At 41.3% G+C, this 25,845-nt stretch overlaps 1 protein-coding gene across 2 annotated transcripts in view; it reads left to right on the top strand.

Annotated features, from left to right (window-relative positions):
* SMC5 (structural maintenance of chromosomes 5) overlaps nt 1–25,845 on the top strand; it is a 47,254-nt gene that overhangs the window by 19,030 nt on the left and 2,379 nt on the right. Inside the window, exons 8-23 of one of the 2 annotated variants that reach the window (XM_033084818.1) lie at nt 987–1,058; nt 1,873–2,128; nt 3,306–3,460; nt 6,781–6,894; nt 7,836–7,930; nt 8,129–8,261; nt 9,112–9,285; nt 9,417–9,586; nt 13,025–13,148; nt 14,197–14,319; nt 18,120–18,245; nt 18,862–18,957; nt 19,316–19,420; nt 19,633–19,752; nt 22,501–22,680; nt 22,767–22,862. In XM_033084818.1, the coding sequence (XP_032940709.1) occupies nt 987–1,058; nt 1,873–2,128; nt 3,306–3,460; nt 6,781–6,894; nt 7,836–7,930; nt 8,129–8,261; nt 9,112–9,285; nt 9,417–9,586; nt 13,025–13,148; nt 14,197–14,319; nt 18,120–18,245; nt 18,862–18,957; nt 19,316–19,420; nt 19,633–19,752; nt 22,501–22,680; nt 22,767–22,862 (2,139 nt within the window). The remainder of the gene's footprint in view (nt 1–986; nt 1,059–1,872; nt 2,129–3,305; nt 3,461–6,780; nt 6,895–7,835; nt 7,931–8,128; nt 8,262–9,111; nt 9,286–9,416; nt 9,587–13,024; nt 13,149–14,196; nt 14,320–18,119; nt 18,246–18,861; nt 18,958–19,315; nt 19,421–19,632; nt 19,753–22,500; nt 22,681–22,766; nt 22,863–25,845) is intronic. The other variant, XM_033084819.1, reaches the window with a different exon arrangement.

Here is a 25,845-nt window from a genome sequence, read left to right as displayed (position 1 = left end):
ACCACCTACATGAGTCTTAAAATTTTTGTGCTTTTTGAGGTTGTGGTAGGGAAAAAATTCTGCATAGTTTTATTTTCTCCATTTAATGATACATCTTAGTATTTTCAGTATGACTCTGTAGGAAGACATTTCTTCCAGTGAGAGTGTTTGTTTCTGTGTCTGCACTGGAATTGACTTGCAGTCCTTCCATCCTTCTGCAGTGTTCCAGTATTCTTTTTGTAGTGCTTCAGCCTTGAGGGTTCAGGGAAGGAGGAATTCAGTTTTCAGAGAAAGGACAGTGTGCATCCCCTGTGTTCAGAACTCAACTGTGTGAGTGCCTGGGCAACTTGACCTAAAACATGTCCTGAAAAGGGATGGGACTAGGTGATGCCAAGAAATTCCTTCCAACTATATTATTATTCCACTTAATAGAAGCTGAGGTTAGAGAAGGAGTAGAGACATGGATGCCTACATATGAGCCAACAAGCTGTCAATCTTAATTGTGTAGGATCTAGCTCTAGGACAATGAGTTTCAGAGGTAGGGTGACTTGGACAAAACCTGGTTTGACCGTCCTTTGCTTGGGAGCTTAAGCCTTGCTCACTCTTCAGTATCACCTTCCTTTGCAAAGTTGGTTTGGAGAAATGGCAAGAAAATTTTATAATTGTAGGCATCTAAATGTAAAATTTGTATTGAAATCAAGAATGGAGTTATTTTTTTAAATTTCAGATTAGGAACTTCCTCTATATGTCATGTCTGAGTTTGCAGACATATAGCTGAATGGTTGTGAACAGTGCAGTACATATGCTGTTGTACAAGTCTTCACAAATTGCTGAAATTATACATGCTACAGATACAGCTAAAAGTAAAATGGATGAGTATGACTTTGTCAGTAGTAAAGTGCAAAGTAAATAGTTATGCATATACAAGATGTTGTTCAAAATCTGACTACTTTTTGCAAATATAACTGAATTTAAGACTGTAAATTTAAATATCTTGCTGTATGCAGACTGCTGAAATCAGAAGTATTTCCCAGAAATGTAAAGAAAAACAAGATGCTTTGGAGATGAAAGATAAGCAGGTAAGAGTCTTGCTGTCTGACTTTTCTTGACGTTTGTTTTTGGTTTTTTTATCTGCTCTTCTGTTAGCAGAGTTGCAAATTTCTGTGAAGATGCTGCAAGTTCTTGCACTCCTCACTCACTATGGTGCACAACGTATGTTTAGAACAGAATCAGTAAAACAGGAATTACTAAGAAAGAGGTGTATACTGCATAAAATAAGTTGTCTAATAATATATAGGTGTGTGTATATATTGATAGACAGAGATACATACACACACGCTCTTTGTGGTAGGCTTTCCTTGAAAACCTACAGCCTCTTTAGAGATTCACTCAGCACTTAGCATGCCCTCTACCTGAGAGGTTGGGGTTATTGCTTCCAAGGATATACATCTTGTAAAAGAAACATCCTTGCAAGGATGTGAAACCGTCTCATCTAAGAACTTGCTCAAGAAATGTGTAAATGAAATGTATAAGGATGCAGAATCAAAACTTCAAAAGTTGTGTTTGGGCTATAGATTTTACTTAATCATAGACTAAACTTCAGATGTATCAAACAACTGTTAAGCAATTTATTAACCTTTAAGGTTCTACTTTTGTGAAAATGTAGCAACTTAAAAAATTGATTTATAGACTTGATTGTATTTTTGTCTGTTCTTCAACTGCCATAGTGCTATTGGAACTGTGTCATAGTGCTGTTGGAACTGTAACTGACTCTTGGGGTTTGGATGCATGTTTATGTCAGCATTTAACAGCAGTTGCACAGGTATGCTGAGTATTTGGTGTAGGTTCTGTATACCAAACTAATTTCTTGTTGGAAATACTAATAATCTTTAGATTGAAGAAATTAATCAAGCATTCAGAATGAAAAAGGATGAAGAAACAAACAGGCAGAAGAAAATACATCAAACTCAAGTAATAATAGAGGAGTGGCAGAATGAGCTGGATACAATGGCAGTCTGTGAGAATCTTCAGCCACAAATTGATGCTGTTAATACTGAGCTGAAAAAATTACAAGAAGAAAGGGCAAATATTGATAATGATATCAGTGATCTAAGAGCAGATAAAAAAAACCAAGAGCGGGAAGAGAAAAGTAAGTTACTTAAAGGATTTTTTTTTTCAATTAATATTACTATTTTAATGAATCTACTTGTACAGAATCTATTTGTCCTGCTATAGTGAAGTAATTCCAGGTGTTTACTGCAAGCCTCGTGGTTGGCTTACATGTATATCAGTCTTCTTTCTTGTTGCCAGTTTTATTAAAAGTAACAACCACTTTCGAAATCCAATAAGAAGATTCAAAAGTGACAACTGACCTTAAAACTATCCTGTAGAGAACCAGAGAATTTCTGGTCTCTGGTTAAGGATACTGCTTTGGCAGTTTGGAGGTTTGGGGGATTATTTTATTCTAAAGGAAGGTGTGTAGCTAGCAGGTTGTGCGAAACAGTCCCAAACCTGATGGAGAAAGCAGTTTGCTTTGAAGAGGCAGTATTTTAGCTACTTCATTTGTCATGTGCAGTGTATTAGCTACTGATACTGCATTTGTTCTTCTTAGATGAATTTTTGCTAATCTTAATTCCAGAGTTTCTTTACATTCGTCTGGGATTTAGAAATAGTCCTTTCTAAGAAATGGCATGAAGTTTAAAAATTGAAGCTTGGCAGTATCGTGTGCATATTCCTCAGTGAATGTTGCACATTTGCGCATATCTGTCTAGCACTTAACTTGCCATAGAATCCAAGAAGAAACCAAGGTGGAGAGTCCAAGTGACCTGAAGAAGGAGACACTGTATATTTTATCTTGAACAGCACAAAATTCTCAGGTTTTGATCTCTGTCTCTTCTGAATAACAGATAATTTCATGCACAGTCTATTGTCACACATTTTGTTTTTTGCCAGCATGAAATAACACAGATATTTCACATTACTAGTCCTACTGTCTCTCTCGTCTGGGGATGTTTTTGTCTTTAAGTACAAAGGCAGAACAAGTCTTGAAAAAACATTATTTTCGGACAAAATTCCTGTATTTTTACTGTGCCTACCATATTTTGTTATCCTTTGGGTAAGTTTTTAATTCTGTTTTAGATTTTGAGCTTTAATAGTTCTTAAGATTTCTTCAGAAGTAGCAGTGTCTCAATTCTAGAAGAGAAACTTAGTTCTTATAATTTACTAACAATTTTAGTTTTGAGGAGTGTAGTCAGTAGATACCAAAAATGCTGGTTGTAATGTATACTTGCTGTGGACTCTGTTTAAGAAACTACCTTAAATTACAGGAATAATTGATCGCCTTGGACAACTTAATAATATAATGCATATGAAGGAAGAGAACCTTAAAATGAGATTCCGAGACACACACTCTGCTCTTATGTGGCTAAGAAACAACAAAGACAAGTTTAAAAAAAAAACTTGTGAACCCATGATGCTTGAAGTAAGAAGATTTACTTGCATAGCACTCTGCTAATGGTTAGATTATTTGTGTCTTGCAAGGCTTTGAGAATGATTGGAAGACTTTAAAGACACATCTTCAAATGTCTGCCAAGTACTTGCAGGATGTAGTAATTCAGTATTGAGTAAGGTGGGATGGCTCCTTCCCTTTCCTCCACAAGGAGATGCCTATTGCAGGTTTCCTCTAAGGTGCCACCAGTTATTATCCAATATTACTACTTAAGTACAGTAATTTCACAAATACAAACCGCACCGTTTTGACTAAAATTTTGCTCCCACACTGGAAATGCAGCTTCTACTCAGGAGCGGCTAATATGTGAATGATTTTCTGACATTTCCAACCCCAGAAGTGGAAACCAAGGTGCCGAGTCGAGCAACCTGCCAGTAAAAGCCGGCATTTTGCGATTGTTACAAATTGTTACTCTGTTGCGCCACAGGTGGAGCCTGGCTCCCTGCAGGCAGCACGGGGTGGGGAGAGGCAGGAGAGCTCTCTCCTTCTCTCCCGCAGCCCGGGGGAGAGACGGGGGGGCCCCATGCCGCCATTGCCGCAGCCCGGGGAGAAGGCGGGGGGCTCTGTGCTGCCATCCCATGGCCCGTGGGGTAAGCGAGGGGCTCCTGCCCTGCCTGCTGTGGCAGGGGCAGGCAGACTCCACCCCCGCCCACTGCCACGGCAGGAGCGGGCAGGCTCCGTCCCCGCCCACTGCCACTGCCGTGGGAGCGGGGGGGCTCCGTGCTGGCGGGCTCCGTCCCTGCCTGCCACCGTGGGGCTGCACTGGCCTGAGGCGAGCGAGTCCAGTGGCAGCAGTGGCCGGCCCCGAGCGGCCCCACCGAGCTGGGCCCCCTGGCCCCGTCGGCAGCCCCGAGTGGGCCGAGCCTGCACAGACTTAGCTGAGCCAGTAAACCCCACCATGCCGCGGTTCTGTTACTAATTGGCAACTTTGTTGCATGTGGGTCCTCGCTGCGAACGACAGAGCGGCTTATACTCAGATGTGGCTTATTTATGGACAAAGAACGAAATGTTTGCCAACACCCAGAGATGCGGCTTATAGTCAGTGCGGCTTGTATTCGTGAAATTACTGTAGTTCTTATTCGGTGCTTAAAAAAGCAGCGATAGTTACCAATTAAGTATCTCCCCTTACAGCACAACCTGCTCATCTGTGGTTACTTCTGTCTCTGATTTCTGAGTGTTTTTTTCTTTGCTCTTCTATGACACAGAAATCTGTTGCTATTTTGTTTTGTGGTTTGGTTTGGTAGCTGCTGTACTATCTAGGAATAGTAGGGGTAAAGTTTCAAAGGGGATGTTACTTTTTTTTTAGTGCATTCCTCCTCTTGCAATGTATGCTCCATGTAATGTGAAGAGGATGAAGATCTCCAGTTGCACTTTTTTTCATAATTGCAAACTTGCTTAGTAAGATATTGCTACAATTAAAATTAGTGTATTAGAATATTTATATAGAAATTCTTACACTTTGTACATGTACTAGGACTGCTCAAAATTACTTTTGTTTAGAATTGAATCCAAATTATTTCTTGTTATTACCAAAACTTCAAATTCTTCCTGAAAGTCCACATCAAATTATTTTAGAAATGTTTTAATAAGGATATCTTGACTTTTGTTTAAGACCTCCTTAACCTCTGTAAATCAACTGATGTGTAGATTTGTTTTCTCTGTGTCAAGGGGTAACCTGAGCCATCAGTCAAGCCCCAGGCATCTGCTCACTCACTGCTCCATTTGCAGAATTGGGTAGAGAATCAGAAGAGTGAAAACTTAGACAACTCATGGCATGAGATAAAGGCAGTTTAATAGGGAAGGCAAAAACCATGCACATGAGGAAAGCAAGACAAGGAATTAAGTCACCGTTTCCCATGGACGTGTAGGTGTTCAGCCATCTCCAGGAGAGCAAGGTCCCATCATGTGCAACAGTGATTTGGTGTCTCGGTTTTTGCCAAGGACAAGGTTAAACTTCTGTAATGCTTGAGACGATGTGTGGCTGAGGGGGTGTGACCAGACCCTAATTTGTTCAATATCACTTCACCTCACTGTGTGTGGTGTGTGGGGGAAAGGGACTCTTGCTTTTGAGAATGGCATCCCTTTCAGTCTGGGAGAAGTCTCAGTGGGAACAGGCAGTCAGTATTTTTTGGGGTCTTTCGGTGTACACCTTTTATTATTAAAATTGTTGCAGTTACTGGTTGCTTTCTTATCTTATTGCTGTTTCCAGTAAATTATTCTTATGTCAACCCCATGACGTTCACCTTTTTTGCATCCAGTTTTCAACTCCATCCTACACGAGCAGGAAGCAGGGAGGGGACATGGGGAGCGAGCAGCGACATAGTTTTAATGGGCCTTCTAAGTTGAAGAAGCCCATTCCTAAACTATGACATTTGAGAAGCCACCACTCCAAGTGTACCCTCTTCCTTCTCCTTCCCCCCACTTTATATACCAAGCATGATGATCTGGAATATCCCTTTGGTCAGTTTGGGTCACCTGTTCTGGCTCTGTTTCCCCCCAGTCTCCCATGAACCCCTTCCCTACCTCTGGGAGCACCAGGAGTAGAAAAGGCCTTGGCTCTGTGTTATCTCTGCTCAGAAATAACAATCATCTTGGTATTATGAACCCTCTGTTCAGCACAAATGCAAAACACAACCCCATACTAGCCCCTGTGGAAAAAATTAACTCTACTTCAGCCAAAACCAGAACACTTTGGTGTCATGTAAATTAGTGTTATGTACTTAAAAATTGCAGCTTTCAAATTGCTGTTATCTGTACCCAGCCTTTGGCCAACTTGAGATTATTAAATTGTGTAATTCTTTATGTCTTGCCTTTGTGTGTCATGTATAGCGACATAATGTCTAATTACTACTGAAAGTTAACTAAAAGCCACAATCATTCAGATTTGGAAAGCTTCATTTATTTTAAGTATGTGGGGTTTTTTTCCTTAGGAGTTCAGAGGCACCTCAGTTTGAGGAGTATGGTGTTTTTTGCTGCTCATGGAAAAACCCTTACTAGTGCTGGAACAGAGCCGTTATACATAAGATTGGGATGGTTGCAATTGTAAGGTCAAGATGGAGCAGAAGAGGGAGAGGTGGATGTCTAAAAATTAAGCACAGTGATCTGTGACTTACCATAGGTTTCCTCCCAAGAGAATTGGTTGGGAAAAAAGGCAAGGAAATATGTTTTTAAAGTATTAGTTCTTGTTTTCATTAAATGTAGGTATGGATGTCATCTTGACTATTTAAAGTGTTTTTTTGGGGGTGGTAAGTTAAATTGTATTAAATCACTTGCTTGTTACCTTTCTTTATTAGATCAATGTGAAAGACAGTTCACATGCAAAATACATTGAAAATCACATTTCGGAGAATGACATGAGGGCTTTCGTTTTTGAGTGTCAAGAAGATATGGAAACATTTCTGTTGGAGGCAAGTTGGCACCAATTTTAATATTAAGTACTAAAGTAGGAACCCTGAACTTTGAAGTTATCAAGTAAATCTGTATGACAAAGATAAATATCTATATCATAACAAGTAGACAATGCAAAGTGTTCAGTTATTTTCTTCATAATTAAGTTTTTCTTAAAGCTTAGACTAAACTGGAGGGATGCAGGAATATTAAGAAAATGTGGGTTTTTAGATTGTCTTTCTCAGAAAGGTAATAATTGCTTAAGCAGAAATAAAATGGCTAGAGCAGAGATCTGCAGATTTAGGACAAGAACTGATCTTTGACGAAAGAGGCAGTGGTCTGTTTTTATGACATGCAATGGTCCAAGCAGCAAATCAAGCTTGTATTTTCATAATACTGCTGTCTCCTGAATTATTGAGAAGATTGTTCCTTTTGAAAGTCAGGTGGATGATTCAGGAGGAAAGAAAGGGAAGATAGGGCATTAAACTGTCACAGCGTTTCCCAACTACAGTCAACAAAACAGTGTATGTAGTGACAAACTATCCTGCGATTTTTGAAGACTCATCTACTCTTTATGGAAGCTAATCACTTTTTTATACCTGAACAGTAGTGGTGATATCTCAGATTCTGGGGACTTACCTTGCTTGTGTGGCTGTGGAACTCAGTTCAAGGCTGCTTTAACCAGCTCAACTGATTTTATATGATTAGCTCTTTGGACTGAGCGTTTGGCTGTGTATTTCTTTGATTGCTTTTATTTTCTCTAGCACAGAGTGTTTTCAGAGACATTAATCGAGTTTACTTCTAGAGAACTTGGTTATTGCTGAGCCAGAGTGAATTTGTGAGTTCTTCCAGAGGTCATCAGTTGAAAATTCTGACTCTGTGAATCAATAATTAATATTTTATTTGCATGTGATGAATTTTTCTGGTCTTTACCAAATAATGTAATATAATCTAAATATAGGTACATGATCATCAGAAACTAAGAGTGAATGCTGTATGCGCTCCTGCTGAATCATATGCTGGAAATTTACCTTCAAGACCTATTGAAGAATTACAGTATGTATCTGATTGTATCGGGCAAATAGTTTTAAATACAGTTGGTTTGTTTTACTGCTATATATTAGAATTTTTAATGCAAATCAAATTATCACCAGTTCATTTCTGAGTTGGTGGGACTTTTTTCTGACCGTTCAGTAACTTCAGCTTGCTTTTCTGCTGAATTTGATTTGTGTTGCTTTTTTATCTCTTCTTCAGCCGATACGGATTTTATTCGTATTTACGAGAGTTATTCGATGCTCCTCCTCCTGTGATGAATTACCTTTGTTACCAGTACCGTGTTCATGATGTTCCTGTGGGAACACAGAAGACCAGAGATATGATTGAAAAGGTAGGGTATCTGAAGAAACTCAAATGCAGCAGTGTGGTGTGGAGTTTTATTTTGGAAATTTTTTGGCAAGTACATGTGGAGAACACAAAAATTTGCTTTAGCGATTTTATTTATTATTTTTTATTTGCCCTGTAGATGTGGGAACACTTCATTATGGGCTAACATATCGCAGGACATTTTAACAAATTCAGTCGACTCAGTTATTCACTAAATGTAATTGACAGAATATAGCTGTGCTGCATATATAAACTGAATTACATTTTTAGCCAAACGTACCTTGTCCTAGGGAGGCTTTTTGGTGTTTCTGGTTTACTGGACATTTTTTGTCTTAGTGTTTGAGTTATGGTGAATCTTTGGTTATTTATAGTATCCTTTTTGACATGAGTCATTTAAAACTAGCAGCTCTGGTATTTTTGTACCTTTCATTTTCCTACAGATGCATTTACTTGACTAATACATTACAGCTCACATTAGGGTTTCATCTATTAATTCTTGATTACTTTATTTCTTTGTTACCCAGGATGCTTGTGTAACATGTTGCGTATTTGAAGCAAATACATAGTCCTTGTTCACTGTGCTGTACAAATGCTAACAGTTTTTTATTGGTGTCTGTAATATCTTAACAATCAAACCTGTTTAATTAGTTATGGTAATATACTCTGACAGTATCTCAACAGTTCTTTGCTGACCAGTCTGAATTACAAATATAATGCTGCATTAAACTTAGTATCTTTTTGCAAAGATTGTTAATAAGTAGGTCTTCTGTGTTTATCAATCTTTCTTCCCTGTTCTGAAAAGTATTGCCTTAAGTAATGCTTTTGTCAGATTAGTGTTCTTCTGTATTTCATAGGTCATACAGGAAACAGGTCTGAAGCAAATCTATACAGCAGAAGAAAAATATGCTATTAAAGTATCTTCTTACACAAAACAAAACCTGTCCAGTAACGTGTGCTTGAAGGAGGCACGGTATCTCACTAGTTCAGTGGATACGGATGAAAGACGACAGTTGGAAAACCGAGGACAGGTAGAAATGTATTTCTGTACTGTATATGCTGTGAGCTGCTACCCATTTTATCATGCATTAAGCTGATCCTGCTTGCAATGTTAGTATGGTGTGTAATAAGAATGCTACTGGTGTGTGTTCTTTTATTTCAGGACATCAGGAATACATTAAAGTCATTGGATGTACGTTTGACTGTCCTGTTCGACAGACAGAAGCTTCTGGAACACAAGGACAATAAGCTCAGGCATGAGAAGAAGGCGCTTTTAGAGAGAGGAAACCGGAGGAGGCAGTTGGAATCAAAAATTAGTATGAAGCATGATAGGTAGGACACAAGCTATGTTATCTATGAAAAAAATCTATATTATCATTTTAAGAGCAAAGATATTTTTGATATCTCTTACTGCAGTGTGCTTTTGCCCTTTAAAAAGTACTAGTAATTCAGCATCAGATACTGGTGATAGTCAAGACAAGGAAGATGTTTAGAAATTACAATAGTATCTGAGACAACATGTAGCAGTGTTCTGGATGTTTTTCTGTAATAAAATCATAGGATTCCAGTTAAATATCACTGCATGTATTTACTCAAATATTAGGTTATTGCTCTGACTTTATAGTACATATCTAGATAATATCATAATGTGCATAAATGGTAGTTAAGTACAGTAATTTCACAAATACAAGCCGCACCAATTTGACTAAGATTTTGCTCCTAAACCGGAAATGCGGCTAATACTCAGGAGCGGCTAATATGTGAATAATTTTCTGACATTTACAACCTCAGAAGTGCCAGCCAGAGTGCCGACCTGAGCAGCTGCAAAGTCGGCATTTTGCGATTGTTACAAATTGTTACTCTGTTGCACCCGGGTGGAGCCTGGCTGCCTGCAGGCAGCACTGGGGGCGGGGAGAGAGGCGGGAGAGCTCTTTCCTTCCCTCCTCTGCCGCAGCCTGGGGGAGAGACGGGGGGGCCCCGTGCCGCCATTGCTGCGGCTCGGGGAGGAGGGGGGGGATTCAGGCCACCACTGCCGCGGCTCTGGGAGGAGAGGGGGGACCCGGGCCGCCATGGGCGCGGCTCGGGGAGGAGAGGGGGGACCCGGGCCGCCACTACCGCGGCTTTGGGAGGCGGCAGGGGACCCGGGCTGCCACTGCTACGGCCCAGGGAGGAGGGGGGGGACCCAGGCCACCACTGCCGCGGCTCTGGGAGGCGGCGGGGGGCTCCGTCCTTGCCTGCCACCACAGGGCAGCGCCGGGCCATGGTGACCGAACCCAGTGGCCCCGCCGAGCGGCAGCGCCGGGCTGGGCTACCTGGCCCCATCGGCAGCCCTGAGCGGGCCGAGCCTGCACAGCCCAAGCCGAGCCAGTAAACCCCGCCCTGCCGCCGTTCCGTTACTATTTGGCAACTTTGTTGCACACGGGTCCTCGCTGCGAACGACAGAGCGGCTTATACTCGAGTGCGGCTTATTTATGGACAAAAAATGAAATATTTGCCAACACCTAGAGATACGGCTTATACTCAGTGCGGCTTGTATTCATGAATTTACTGTAAGCATGTTTGGGATTGAGTAAAACCCCAATTATCCATAGTACTATTTACTAAAATACTAAATTACTAATTTACTAAAGTGACATGGTGTCCTTTTCTTTAAGTCCTGAATTCCCATCTGTTTCTGTGGTCCTGTGCTCCTCTGGGCTTGTGGAGATGGGCATTTCATGGACTGATGGCTCTTGTGGTGGGCCTGGGTGTAGCCGAGATGCAGGGTATTATTTGGGCTTCTGCCAGCTGCTGTCTCTCTGGTATATGTGCGCAGGTGACCTTTTATCAGGTACCCTAAAGGAAAGCTAAAAGTGACGTTAGTGGCAACCACTTGATTTCATTGTTTTACAGTTACAGCATGCCCTTGGTACATACTCGATGAGTCTCCATGATCACCTTCTCCATTATGTCCTTAGAATTGCTTCCTGAAGGGATTTGTTTTACAATTTTCCCAGGGAAAGTGAGAATTACCAGTTTGTAGATCTCTGTATCATCCTCTTGGCCTGTTTGGCAGTTTTGGAAGATCTCCAAATGCTTTACAGCTCACTAAATGTTGTGGTTTCTCTTCCATGTTCTGAAGGTCCAAAAAAGGGAAAATTCTGGTTTTCAGCTCTGAGATGATGATACAATTATTTTTTTGGTTAGAATATGTAACAAGAATTAAATTAACTTCCTGAACTCACCTATGTTGTATTGTTGCAAAGAACTGTCAGAAGAAAAGTACAGTAATTTCACGAATACAAGCCGCACCAATTTGACTAAGATTTTGCTCCTAAACCGGAAATGCGGCTAATAATCAGGAGCGGCTAATACAACCTCAGAAGTGCCTGCCAGAGTGCTGAGCCGAGCAGCTGCAAAGTCGGCATTTTGCGATTGTTACAAATCGCTACTTTGTTGCACCGTGGGTGGAGCCTGGCTCCCTGTAGGCAGCACGGGGGGCGGGGAGAGAGGCGGGAGAGCTCTCTTTCCTCCTCTGCCACAGCCCAGGGGAGAGACGGGGGGGGCCCGGCGCCGCCATTGCTGCAGCTCGGGGAGGAGAGGGGGGACCCGGGCCGGCCCTACCGCGGCCCGGGGAGGAGAGGGGGGACCCGGGCCGGCCCTACCGCGGCCCGGGGAGGAGAGGGGGGACCCGGGCCGCCCCTACCGCGGCCCGGGGAGGAGAGGGGGGACCCGGGCCGCCCCTACCGCGGCCCGGGGAGGAGAGGGGGGACCCGGGCCGCCCCTACCGCGGCCCGGGGAGGAGAGGGGGGACCCGGGCCGCCCCTACCGCGGCCCGGGGAGGGGGGGGGAAGCCGGCGCCGCCATTGCTGCGGCCCGGGGACGGGGGGGGGGAAGCGCGCGCCGCCATTGCTGTGGCCCGGGGAGCCGACGGGAGCCCCGCGCACACATTGCTGTGGCCCGGGGAGCCGACGGGAGCCCCGCGCAGCCATTGCCGCGGCTCGGGGAGCCGACGGGGTGCTTTGTCCCCGCCCGCCGCCGCCGCGGCAGGAGCGGGGAAACTCCGTCCCTGCCCGCCGCCGGCGCCACGGGCGCGGGAAAGCTCCGTCCCCACCCGCCACCGCTGCCGTAGGAGCAGGGGAAGCTCCGTCCCTGCCTGCCACCGCGGGGCAGCGCCGACCCGGGGTGACCGAGCCCAGTGGCAGCAGCGGCCGGCCCCGAGCTGCAGCACCGTGCTGGCCCACCTGGCCCCGTCAGCGGCCCCTAGCGGGCCGAGCCTGCACAGCCTTAGCTCAGCCAGTAAACCCCGCCCTCCCGCGGTTCTGTTAATAATTGCACGCGGGTCGTCACTGCGAACGACAGAGCGGCTTATATTCGTGTGCGGCTTATCTATGGACAAAAACCAAAATATTTGCCAACACCCAGAGATGCGGCTTATAGTCAGTGCGGCTTGTATTCGTGAATTTACTGTATTATTCCTTACGCTGATTTTTTTTTTTTTAATTTTATTTTCTCTAATTTGGAATTTACAGAAGTAAAGGACTGCGCTTGCTCAATGATGCTGTTAGTAGCCAAAAGCTGAGTTTCTTTAACTGTTACTTTTTTGTCTGTTGTAGCACTTTGGTTTAAAGTGCATAGGCTGGGAATACCTGCAATGTGTTTGTAATGTTTAGGATTACAAATTCCTATTCTTGCTAACTGTTGGTTTGTCATCAAATTTAAGATTTTCTGTATTTTTAGTCCAGTTTATTTTAGTCACATTAATTAATCAAATATTGATTCCTCCCATAGTTTAAGACAGCTGGAACAGGATGCTATTGATCTAGAGAAGGAATTTCAGCTGGCAAATGTAAAGATCAAAGAAATAAATAAACAGAAATCAGAACTTGTTACTGAATTGATGCATCTCATGAAGGTATGTATTTTTAACTCGGTAGTGTTCCACTTTTATGAGAAGTCCAATTCTTGTAATTTAAGTAGGAGGCATGCAGCATTTGTTACTGCCAATATTTTCAAGCTAGCTTTCTTAATTATTGAATCATGGTGACTTTTTTCCATTTTTCGTCTCTGTTTAAATTTACTTTCCATTTGTATTTCTAATAATTATTTTTAAATCACTTGAAAGAATTGGAAACAGATAAACTTTCCTCTGCCCAACTTCAAACCATAGAAACTTTGTGTTGAAATGACAGACAGTGAAGATGTCAGACCTTGGCTCACCAGTGTGATACTAGCACTCTAAAAATTTTATCTTGTAGGTCCTCTAGGTCTACAGTTTTTATATGGTTATCATAAATAACTTCACAAACATTTGCTTTCAATGGCCCATTATTGTAGCTACTCTTCAGACAGTAAACAGTCTTTTGATGGTTTTGAAGCCTCTGGACAGGTTTGGAAAAAACCTGAACATCTTAATGTTGTCAAACCAGATTCTAGTGATTACTAAAGTCTGCTACTTAACTTCCCAAACACAGCCTCGTTTAATTGTCATGTGCTGTTTCAGTTAAGACATCAGATACAAGAGTTGCTGTACATCTTGTCAGTCAACTGCATTGTCATTACAAGATGCATATGTCTTGTGTGTTTATTTTTTGACCTTTTTCCATCTCTACATGTGACATATGATGTCCACCAAAATCCACATGTTGGTATACAGTGAAGGGAAAGAGAATGAGGGGAAGGGAGGGTTGATGTAAAATTGTGGGTTCAGTGTGTGTATGTATGTATCTACATATTGTATTTATATATATTTGGTTGAAATTATGTATGTATAGATACTTAAAAGTGCATGAGGACTATACATCTTGAAGAACTTGGGTCACCACTTTTCTTCAATTTGGTAGGAGTATTGATGAGTTGAACATGGTGTGAGATTGTTAAAAGCATGGGTAGTTTCTCAAGTAGTAATTGCATCATTTTTGAGTCCGGTGAAAAAAAAAATGTACTGTTTTTCCTGTGTGTAGAAGATCATACCACTGAACATCATCAAAGTATCTTTGACTCTTCAGACAACCAGAGCAACTGCTGAGAAGAACAGACTACAGTCAGAGTACAAAACAGCAACTGTACAGCTAAGAGCTGCACAGGTAACAATATTTATGAATACTGGGGTATCTGCTGTGAGAACATATCACTGGGAAGCCTTTATGGTGTTGAAAAGGATGCTTATGTGTCTTTGTTTAGAAGTGGGTGTTAGTACTGCTAAATATTTTGCCTTGATTTCTGTAGTTTGACTTCAGCCTTCTCATTTAAAGCAGAATAGTAGCTCTACCATCCTCAATTAAGACAGTTAAGCTGCTGTGAGAATGTACCGCTCATTCGTCTTACCCTGGATCTTTTCACTGTAATAAAAGTGTGTAAACTTTTACTTAACTTTGGTGTTACTCAAAGGATTACTTTCTTCTGAGTCTGTCTGTGAACAAACTCCAACCCACATGGGAAATACAAGCTCAAGATGAACTAGAAAGTACAGGAGCATAATGAAGCTATTTTACCTTTCTTAACAGCTCATTTCTTCATAGTGTACAGTAAATTCACGAATACAAGCTGCACTGAGTATAAGCCGCATCTCTGGGTGTTGGCAAACATTTCGATTTTTGTCCATAAATAAGCCGCACCCGAATATAAGCCGCTCTGTCGTTCGCAGCAAGGACCCGCGTGCAACAAAGTTGCCAGTTAGTAACAGAACGGCGGGAGGGCGGGGTTTACTGGCTGAGCTAAGGCTGTGCAGGCTCGGCCCGCTAGGGGCTGCCGACAGGGCCAGGTGGCCAAGTCCGGCGGGGCCGCTCGGCGCGGCCGCTCGGCGCGATCGCTTGGTGCCGCCATTCTGCGTGGCTGCTCGGCGCGATCGCTCAGCGAAGCCGCTCGGCGCGACCGCTCGGCGCGATCGCTCGGCGGGGCCGCTCGGCGCGATCGCTCGGTGCCGCCGCTTGGGACCAGCCGCCACTGGGCTCGGTCGCCCCGGCCCGGCGCTGTCCCGCGGTGGCAGGCAGGGACGGAGCTTCCCCCGTTTCTACGGCAGCGGCGGCGGGCGGGGACGGAGCTTTCCCGCGCCCATGGCGGCGGCGGGGCGCGGGGACGGAGCCTGCCTGCTCCTACCGCAGCGCGCGGGGACGGAGCACCCTGCCTCCTCCCCGAACCGCGACAATGGTGGCGCGGGGCCCCCCCCGTCTCTCCCCCGGGCTGCGGCAGAGGACTGAAGGAGGGAGCTCTCCCGCCTCTCTCCCCGCCCCCCGTGCTGCCTGCAGGGAGCCTGGCTCCACCTGCGGCGCAACAGAGTAGCACTTTGTAACAACTGCGAAATGCCGGCTTTGCAGGTGCTCAGCTCGACACTCTGCCTGGCACTTCTGAGGTTGTAAATGTCAGAAAATTATTCACATATTAGCCGCTCCTGAATATTAGCCGCATTTCCGGTTTGGGAGCCAAATCTTAGTCAAATTGGTGCGGCTTGTATTCGTGAAATTACTGTAATTAAACGCCTTTCTTGGAGGACAGAAAAGAGACTGAATGGTCCTTCTCGTGATAGATTGTGTTAGGAAGCTATGCTCTGTCCAAGTAAAAACTCTGAGGAGTTAGTTCCACAGCAAGTACATGTTTCTAAGGGCAGAGGATGCTGCCATTGCTTGTGGATTGATGCAAAGGTCAATTTTTGTATTTGTGTAGTAGTACAGTCTTTCAGTGCACTGGAATAAACTGTCGAAGTAGAGGGCAGTAAGTTAGGGATTTTTTGTTGTCGTGCAAGAATTCAGTCAACTATCTTTTGACCATAAAGATAAAAGTGAAAATTGGAAAGCAGCTTGAAAGGCTGGAGATAGTTGTTTTGCATAGATGGGTACTTCCAAAAAGAATGCAGTTAGAAAGCCACTCGAGTTATAGTTACCATCACTTGGAGGAAAATTAGGCAGAGGATAACTTTTTAAGAGGAGCAGAAAGTAACTTGGAACACAGAGACAAGTCCAGCATGTTACTTAGAAAACCACTGTTGCAGAAGTTCTTACACATGATGCATCTTTTACTCAGTTTATCAAAATTCAGTGAAAATCATTTAATTTGCTGGAAGTCAGTAAGGAGTAAGAATGTATTTCAAAGCCATGAACCTCATGTCAGTGATGCGTACTGTTACTTTAATGTTTCTGGTTGTCTTCTGCACCCATATTCATCATTTAGAGAGTAGCTTGGGCTGGTACCTAGTTAGATGTCTGGTAAGATCATCAGAAAGATTTGTGATTTGTAACATTCTGATAATTCTTAAAATTTGCCTGCTTTGTAGTAAAACATGTCTGTGAGTCAAGTGGAGTCCCACTGAGACCCTCTTAGAAAACCAACAGGAACATTAACATTGCCACATACTTTTGTTTCCTTCTTTCTTCTATGTATTAAAAACTTGTGTGGGTTTTTTTACATTTGTCTAAATTTTATTTTTCATGTGGGCATTGACAGTAAACTGGCAAAGTTGAGTGAAAATTGAAACTTATTCAACTGTCAGTGCATTTATTCTAGTACATGCTTTCACAGTAACATCAAATATCTATTGCTTTCTAGTTTTTCTATGACATACTGAAGTTTCTCCTGCCAAATATGTATTTTCCTCTTCACTGAAGAGTTTCACTTACCTTAGCTTGGACCAGGCATATTCAGTATTGAATCTGTTTCAGATTTCAAGTGTCTGCAGATCATGCAGCTCTGCAGAGCTCCCTTCAAGTGGGAGCTTTACGTACAATTGAGATTCCCCACTTCAGATGATTCAGAATTGATTCGGACTCTGGAAATGATCAAACACATAAAATTTATGCTTCTTGTAGAAAAGTATGCGTGCTTCTCATGGGATGTTTTACCTTCATTATAATGTCAAAATATTTCAGATGAAACCAGTTGACTGTGTTGAATTTGTGGCATCCAAAATTCTATTACAGGCCATATGCGGATATCCAGTGGAATGTAACTATTGTGCTGTACAGTTGTATTTATGCTAATTCAGTACAACTTGAGATCCTGACTGTAAAGGAAAGGAGGGACATCTTCCCTTTACTATTCTATATGTACAGCTCTTGCAACAGTCCTTGCAACCAACATGCCATTTCCCTCCTCTGCCATAGACTTCAAGAAGTAGATGGGGTGGTCTAAAAAAGCCTCTTCTAAAAATTTTCCAACCTTTCTGAAAACACCAATGCAGTATAGAGAAATATTTTTACAGTGTGTTTGTGGGGATTGTGAAATGCTTGTCTGTAATGCAGAGATGTATTTTTTAGTGCTTGGTGGAGAGGGAGGGAAGAGCAGGGTTTTTTAAGTTGCTACCTGCTGAGAACAGCAGTCCTGACTGTTGTGAGTGTTAAATGATCACTAATGATCATACAGCACTTACTACTGCTTCTGTTTTATTTATTAAATAAAGATCAGTTACAGTTACAGAAAGTAATGAGAGTGACTATCAATGTCTGTGTCCTGTATTAAAACTCTGGAACAAGCATTTCTCTAAGTGTATGATTTCCAAATGAAAACTGAATTTTTTTCACCACTGGAGGGCTCCTATTTTTAGCTGAGGTACACAACAGTAAAACTTGGGAAGATAACTCTTGAATCTATGTTCACACTTGTTAAGCTGAGAGACAATGTATTTAGCTATGTCCAAAGAAATTGCTTTCGATCAGTTTACTTTGGCATCTGTTGGCTTGATGAACAGAGAGGTGTAACGAGTTCTTTGAGTTTGTTGAATCAAATTTTTTTGATACTTTTAATACTCTGGTTTAATCTACTTTTTCTGCTTCAGATGTGGCTTGTTGCTAGTGTGCTAGTGTTACCTCTGGAAATTCACAATAATATTTTTTTTTAAATGGTGATTTTTTTTAAAGTGCCTTTTATCTTTTTTTCTTTCTAATATTTCTAACAGCAACGTTTTCATGAACTGGATAATAAGAAGCAACTTCTTTATGAGAAGTGCATAGAATTGATGAAACAAGCTCGGCAGGTCTGCAGATTGGGTCCAAATCAAGATTTTCCAGAAGAATTTCAAGTTGTATGTACCAAAATAAATTTTCACGTACCTCTTGAATTTCTAGATTTTCCTGCAAAGAACATTGTGTATTTTTTTTATTAGAAAGGTTCACAGTAAAGGATCACGTGTACTTCTGTAACTGTCATTAGCCTTTTAAACCACCTTTAAAACAGTGCTGAGATACCCTTTGATTACCACTTTGTTTTGTATATAGGGAAGAGAAAATTATATCTGTAATTTCAATTGAAATCCACGGTCTTGTGTTTGCAGAAATAAGTAGAGGCCATATTTTTCTGCCATCCTGCTCTAATGGAGCAGCACAAAAGAACTGGACTCAGTCTCTTAGAAGTATTCGTTCTTAGAAGTATTCATTTGCATGCCTTCTGTAGCATAGTCCATGTCTTACACTGCATCTTTGAGTAGCAACTAATTATGAATCTTAATTATGTAACAGCACTTCCAACCTTCTTTTTCTGTCCAAAATAGATAGCAAGGGAATCTTGCTGTGTTGAATTTTGAGTGACACCTTGAATAAAAGTGAGAATATAGTCTATGATTTACCCATTTTTTTTTTTTAAGAAAACGTGAGTCCTTCATTAGTATTGCTTTGTAACATGTGCAATTCTTTGTCTTGCAGGCTTTTCAGACTCTTCCAAACACATTGGAGGAAATTGATGCTTTTCTGAATGAAGAGAAAACCAGGGCTTCCTGTTTCACAGGCCTCAGTGCTTCGGTGTGTTCACTGCTTTCCCTCCCCCTCTACCCACATTGTACTTGTTTCCCACTCTGTGCTCTCTTGGTATAATAAACTAGACACTAAGAAGAATGTGCTGTAAATGCCAGATTCTACATCTACTCAGATTTCAAGTAGGTTCTTTAAAAACATGCCTTTAAAAAAAAGTTGAAATAATCTGAGAGAAACAAAGGTTTACCGTTTCCTTGCTTTAAAGCTAGAAATCTGTCTTGTTTAGTGTGCAGTGCGGTAGTCTGTGTAATTGTGTTTGAACAGTATTGGTGCTGTATGGTATTTTTACAGTGAGGGTTAGAATTAACAAGTGTTTTGCTGACTACTTGTTTTTTGATTCTGGCAGGTTGTTGAAGAGTACAATAAGCAAACACAAGAAATACAGCAGTTGACAGAATATCTAGAGGGAAAGAAAAATGAGTTGAATAACTATAAGCAAAACATTTCACAGGTAATAGCTCAAGTTATCACTTCTGTATCATTACTATAGTTCTATGTCATTGTAGAAATGTATGTACAGAAATAAACAGTAACATTTCAAATTGTTTTGAGTAAGACCGAGATGTTAACTTCCCTAATTAGGATGTTTTTTCAATGTAAATGCTGTCTCCAAAAGAAATCTCAGTTCTTAAATTGATTTTACATGCGTATGTCTACTTTTAGGTCAAGGAAAAGTGGCTGAGCCTCTTGAAAGTGATGATTGAACAAGTTAATGGAAAGTTCAGTAAGTTCTTTAGTTCTATGCAGTGTGTTGGTGAAGTTGATCTTCACATGGAAAATGAGGTATGATTTATTTTTCGTATAACATTAATATTTTCTTGCGTAATGTTTTGGTCATGTATTGCTAGAGAAAAATAACAAGTTGTCATGTGGAGATGTTATTTTTAAAAAACACTGGACTTTTGGTGTACTAGAACTGACTTACCAGTCTGATTGAAGGCAAGTGAGTCTTTATCCAGACTACTAGGACTTTACCTCCTGACTTTTGGAATAGGCCTGCAATTTATAGAGCTTGGTTAGAAACCTTGTGTTTACTTAGCTGTTACTCAGTTTTTTGAAACTCATGATTTAGTTCTGCTAAAGTTCTGATTAGTTTCAGCTAATTTTTGTCCTCTCTTATCATCTAAGTCTTCTAGTATTAGGTGTTGTATTTAATTGGTTCTACATGTAGTTTCAGTTGGAATCTGGGGACGTTCTGTCTGTTCTGAAAGCAGCCGTCATTTGGCCCATCCTGTTACCTTCTCAGTAACCTTTATAGGTAGGGTTTACCTCTGGTGAAGAGTTTAAAGCATCTTGGGGAGAAATATTCAGTGCAATGAACAGAAGAGAGAAATTTGGTATTTTGTTTTAAATTGATCACTGAAATGATGATGTGAGGACTTATATATGTTAATATATAGACTCCACAATAGTGAAAGTTAACAAAATAATTTCTTTTTCTGGCTTTTTTTGCTGTTGTAAATTACTGAAGCAGCTTTTCTTAAAATAGCAGTGGTAGTTATTACTCAGGGCAGAAGAGTGACTGGTAAGGCTCTTTATATGAACAGCATAAAAATATTTACCTGGAAACTAATAATATGAAACATTAAAACATAGACTTCTCAGGTCTTGATAATTAGCTAGACAGATCTATCTTACAAAAAACTGTCTTTTAAATAAAGTATGCTGGGGAGAGAGAGCACAGAAGGAACAGTAAAGCAGTTTAAAAGCAAAAGGTGTGTGGAGTGCCTTTCTGAATCTCTTCTTTGGAAGGTCTCACTTTTCTAGAGCAAAGATGTCACAAATAGTTTCAAGAGGTTATCCAGCACTACTGTACTAGTGAGTAAAACTTCTTTCCTCAGTGGATGATCAATGGCTACAGTCTAGAAGGGTGGATAATCTATTCTCAAGTTTGTATTCCTTACGGTTCTCTGCAGGGGAATCTTTTGTCTCACCTGTAGATGTGAAGAGAGACACTTTTGAGGTAGAATTACTTGTTATTAGAAACATTTCTGTAACACTGAAGTTCAAGCCTCTGTTAGTCTGCCTTGTAAGAATCTTGAGATCTCTGGATGTCCTTGGTGACTCTATCTGCTGTCACAATTGGATGATAGGAAGAACTGGATATGAGGAGGAACTTCTTTACAGAAAGGGTGATTAAACATGGAATGCACTGAGGACGGAGGTGATGGAGTCACTCTCCCTGGAGGTGTTTAAGGAGTGATTGGACAGAGCACTCAGTGCCATGATCTATTTGTCACATTGGTGTTTGGTCTTAGGTTGGGCTCTGATCTCAGAGGCCTTTTCCAGCCTAAGTGTTTCTGTGTTACTGTGTGAAATGCTTCACTGGGTCCATCCTTAACATCCTAGCAAAAGCCTCTGTGAACCATTTCCTTGGTAACACTTAGTAGCCAGAATTCATACTGCTGGTCATGATAACCCTCTCATTCCTTGATTATTCACCACAAAGAGTTTTGAGCGTCATTTTGTCAGTTTTTGTAACATCTGTTAGTTATACAAAGTGGCATTCAAAATAGTGTGGCTGTAGTCAAGGTCTGACTGATGCCACCATGGCTGTGTTTCACGTGGATCTTTTTTATTTGGTTTCACTAGCCTGTATTTTTTCACTTTTTCAAACTTAGTTTTGCCGATACATCTGAAATTACAGTGGGTTTGGAGACCTTAGATTCTGGGCCTTATTTCTCTTTCCATGAAGTTGAAATCAGAACAAGTCACAGAATCACGGTACATTGGAAGAACTCACAAGGATCATCAAGTCCAGCTCTTAAAATGGCCCATACAGGGATTGAACCAACAACTTTAGTGTTGTTAGCATCGTGCTCTGACCAACCGAGTGAACTCTGTGGCCACTGGAGAGAACTTCAGGAATAATAGAGAGTACTCTGAAGATTTCTTTTTCATCTTAACCATGATTGCATTTCATTGCTTGGTCATTGTGGTTCATTTTTTTGAACCACACCTGTTATCCTGATACCTTGCATCATTGGCTGACCAGTTTAACTTTCCTGTTAAAGAAAAGCCAGGGTTGGAATCCATGTGGGTGATTTTCTTGTTGAAATATGAAATGTCTGTCCTGATGGATTTTGAGCTGCTTGCACTTGAAGAGGTTCAGATTGGTACTCAACCTACACACACCACTGTTCAAATTGATGGTATCCTATGGCATTTTTTTCCTGATCAATGGCATTTATAGGAGCATTGTTTTCTTCTTTTTCTATCCAAGATTTTTATTTTCCTGTTGTTGTTCTTACTGCATATGAAGCCTTTCTCAACACAAATTAACAAATCATAGTGATGGAAAGGGAATAGTATTGGAAATTCGCCCGCAAAAGTAGACAAGATTGAAGCAAAACAGATGAAACAGAATTTATATATATATAGATGAACCAGAATTAATATCTTGATTTTGAATTAAACCTGAGTAGCTGGTAGACCCATGTACATTTGTATAAATGTCCTATAGCTTGCATGTTATCATAAAATAAACTATAATACAAACAAAACGAGTTTAAAAGGTACTGGCTTTCACAGGGGGAGTATGAGAAGTATGGAATTCGCATTAGAGTCAAGTTCCACAGTAGCACTGAACTTTATGAATTGACTCCGTATCATCAGAGTGGAGGTGAGAAAACTGTTTCCACTATGTTATACCTGATGGCTCTGCAAGAACTCAACAGATGTCCTTTCAGGGTTGTTGATGAAATAAATCAGGTGAGAATCAATAGTGTGGTATTACTCTTTCTATATACAGATGCTTATGACATAGAGGAGAGAACAGACTTTTTTTTTCTTCTCAGGGAATGGATCCATTGAATGAGAGAAGAGTTTTTGAAATGGTTGTGGACACTGCTTGTAAAAAAAGGACATCTCAGTACTTCCTCATTACACCAAAGGTGTGTGGCAGAAAATGAAGTAAGAAGTTTAAAGTGTAGGAGAATTGGTTCTTGTGTGATAATACACCAATAATAAGCACTGTCTAACCTACCTCTTTTACCTAAGAACTTCAGATTAAAGAAAAGATTTGTCCATTTTAAGGACAGTCAGGCAAGAATTCAGATAACTTAGACCAAGGCTCATCTCTTTAGAAACCCGCTCTGGAGTTGTGGCCTTACTGGAAGTATCCTGGCATAAGCAGTGGATAGGGTTACCATGGAGAAAGCTGTAAAAGGTAATGCCTCTAGCTAACACAGAATTCAGACTGTAACAGAGACCCACTTCCAGACAAGTCAGATGCTGATTCTGGAGGTGCTGCTGACATCAAAAGAACTAGAAGAGTCCCACATGATTACTTGAATAGTTTTCCTGTATTAATCTGAGACTTAGAGGCTCAGAAAGGGTGAGATCTATGCTCTGAGAGTAACCAGCTTAATTGTACGCTTTGGTCAAAATTTAGAAAAAGGTAGTTGACTTACTATACAGTGATGCAGTACCAAGGCTTGAAAGGGGTAATAGGGTGGCTGTTCACCTATACCATTAACAGAGACGAATGTTATGTTCAGCTTGATCCAAGACAAATTGCAACAGTAAAGGTTGCTTGTACACCAGGGAGACAAGAGTCAGTAGTGCACTGGTTTTTATTAAGATATCGCTACTGTATCCTGTTATACACCATATTTTAGAAAATCTGGCTGTTGTGTCCTGTTTTTTCAGTAAACAGCAATTGATGGGTCTCTGTAAAGCCACCTGATGGCATTTACCTTACTGGAAGGGGATGGAAGGTAATGCTTGTTGTTCCCTCTGGTCTTGCAGTATGCTTACCTCTGTGCAGTTTGGTCATTTCCTGACCACATTGCTTCTTTGTTGTTTTATCATCCTGTGATTCCTCTCCTTATTGAATCAGCTTTTCCATGCACTCTCCTACTTAGAGAAAGATCAGAATGATTTGGATGTTGAAAGATAGCTCAACTAACTCTAATGCTTCCCAAATTTAAGGAGTTGTAGGAGTTGTCTGGGGTCCAGAGTCTGTTGTAAAAGTTGAGTCTGTTGTCAGATTACCAGGAATAGAGACAGGGAAAAATTGGGTATGCAGAGCTAACCAGAAAGATCAAAATAAAAAATGAAAAATCAGAATTTAAGAAACTTTACAGAAACTAAAAAAGTCAACACCATGGTAAGAGGAAGCTCAAGGACTATGTCACAGCACTATTCAGCAACAAGAGACAGTGTTATGAAGAGGTGGCTCAAGAGACTCTTTGTGCCTCCTTCCTTCTTCCCTCACAAGCAGGTGATAGGCAAATTACAATGGCCTGTCGAAAGAAAAATGAGTGAGAGAGCATATCATGTAAAGGTTAGATTGACTGAGAGTGTTTGTGTGGACTGCATTTGAGGATAATTAACAAGGCTGCACAGAACAGGCTGAGAAGGCCAGACTGTTCATGGCTTACCTGCAGTTCCTGAGCCTGTGCTGTATGTCACCAATTACTAGAAAGCAAGTGTGTAATCACCTACCAGAAGGTGTAACAGTTTGTTATACTAAGCCAAGTTCCAGGTGTGTACACCGTGGATACAGGAAAAACTGCTACCCTTTATTCCAGTATGTTGACAGCTACCCAGTTGGTTTTTTTAAGCAAGCTGCAGAGGTGAGCGGGTATAAATTAGCTTGCGGTAAAGTTGTTTAGGAATACTGTATTTTGAATAGTTGTGATTTACTGTCATAATGAGTAGATGAACTGAATATTAGAAGTGGATTTGAGAATTGGTATTTTAATACAAATCTGTTGTGAAACAGACTACGTTTATTAAATGTACAGAAAATCACTGTTAGGAGATAATCCTGTTTTTACTGTAAAGGAAGATTGGAATTCTAAATAATCTTAGGTTAGGTAACTTATTGGAAACAGGATTCATGTGAGTGCAGACAAACATAAAATCTGGTATTAAGTAGGAGACAGCATCTGGTGTAAGTCATAATAAATGCCTTAATGACTGGGGAGAGGGAAGTAACAAGTTGAGCATTAGTTACGGGTAAATTGTTCAATGTCATCCTGAACACTGCTTGTCACCTACAGTTTGCATGATATCTGTCTGCTGGGCTTTTGTTTGGCAAGATTTCGATTATCCAACTTTGACTGTTGCACTTCAGAAAAATAGTACAGGGCCTAGAATTACTCCAGAAGGTAGAAGTGCAACTTCGAAGTGTAATTTCACGATTATAAGCCGCATCATTTTGACTAAAATTTTGGTCCGAACCCAAAGTGCGGCTTATAATCAGGTGTGGCTAATATATGGACAAAGAACGAAAAGTTGCTGTTTTAGTTTGGAGGACAGGTGTCTGCTAAGAAAGGCAGGAGCTTCTCTTTGAAATGGAGAATGTGAACCCCCTCCCTCCAAATTACTGCAATTTTGAAATCAAGGACCTTTCAGGCAAAGATATGGGAATTAGGAATAACTAGTTCTTTACTAGGGAAATTAAAATAGGAATACAATACTACAAAGAAACAAACTCCAAACCCTGACAAAGTCAGAGTACAACCTGACACCCCGTCGGTCAGTCAGGGTGTTGGTAGCAGTCCCATTAAATGGTGGCTGCATCCTCCTGAAGTGACAGATGTGATTCAGTTGGAGCAGTGCTCCCGCAGAAGGTGCAGTTTCCCTCCAGAGGTCCAGTGGTGATGTGGAGAAATCCGGTTTTCCTCTGGAGTCCAGTGGAGAAAGGGGCTCCCTTAGTGTCCCAAAACCTCTGTTTTATCTTGGTAAGAAATGTTGGGCTCTTCCCCCTGGCTGGAGCAACTTGCAATGGGATGAAGTAATTTTATCAGTCCCACAGTGGGACTAAATGGGCCATTAGCAGAAAATGACTGGCTGGAGGAAGGATGGGTTGTGAAAAGATAAAGAACAATGCTCTGCCTGGTTTCGATGGATGGCCCATTAGCAGAT

Source organism: Catharus ustulatus, chromosome Z (assembly GCF_009819885.2).
Source record: "Catharus ustulatus isolate bCatUst1 chromosome Z, bCatUst1.pri.v2, whole genome shotgun sequence".
Taxonomy (NCBI): domain Eukaryota; kingdom Metazoa; phylum Chordata; class Aves; order Passeriformes; family Turdidae; genus Catharus; species Catharus ustulatus.
This window is presented reverse-complemented; position numbering and strand designations above follow the sequence as displayed.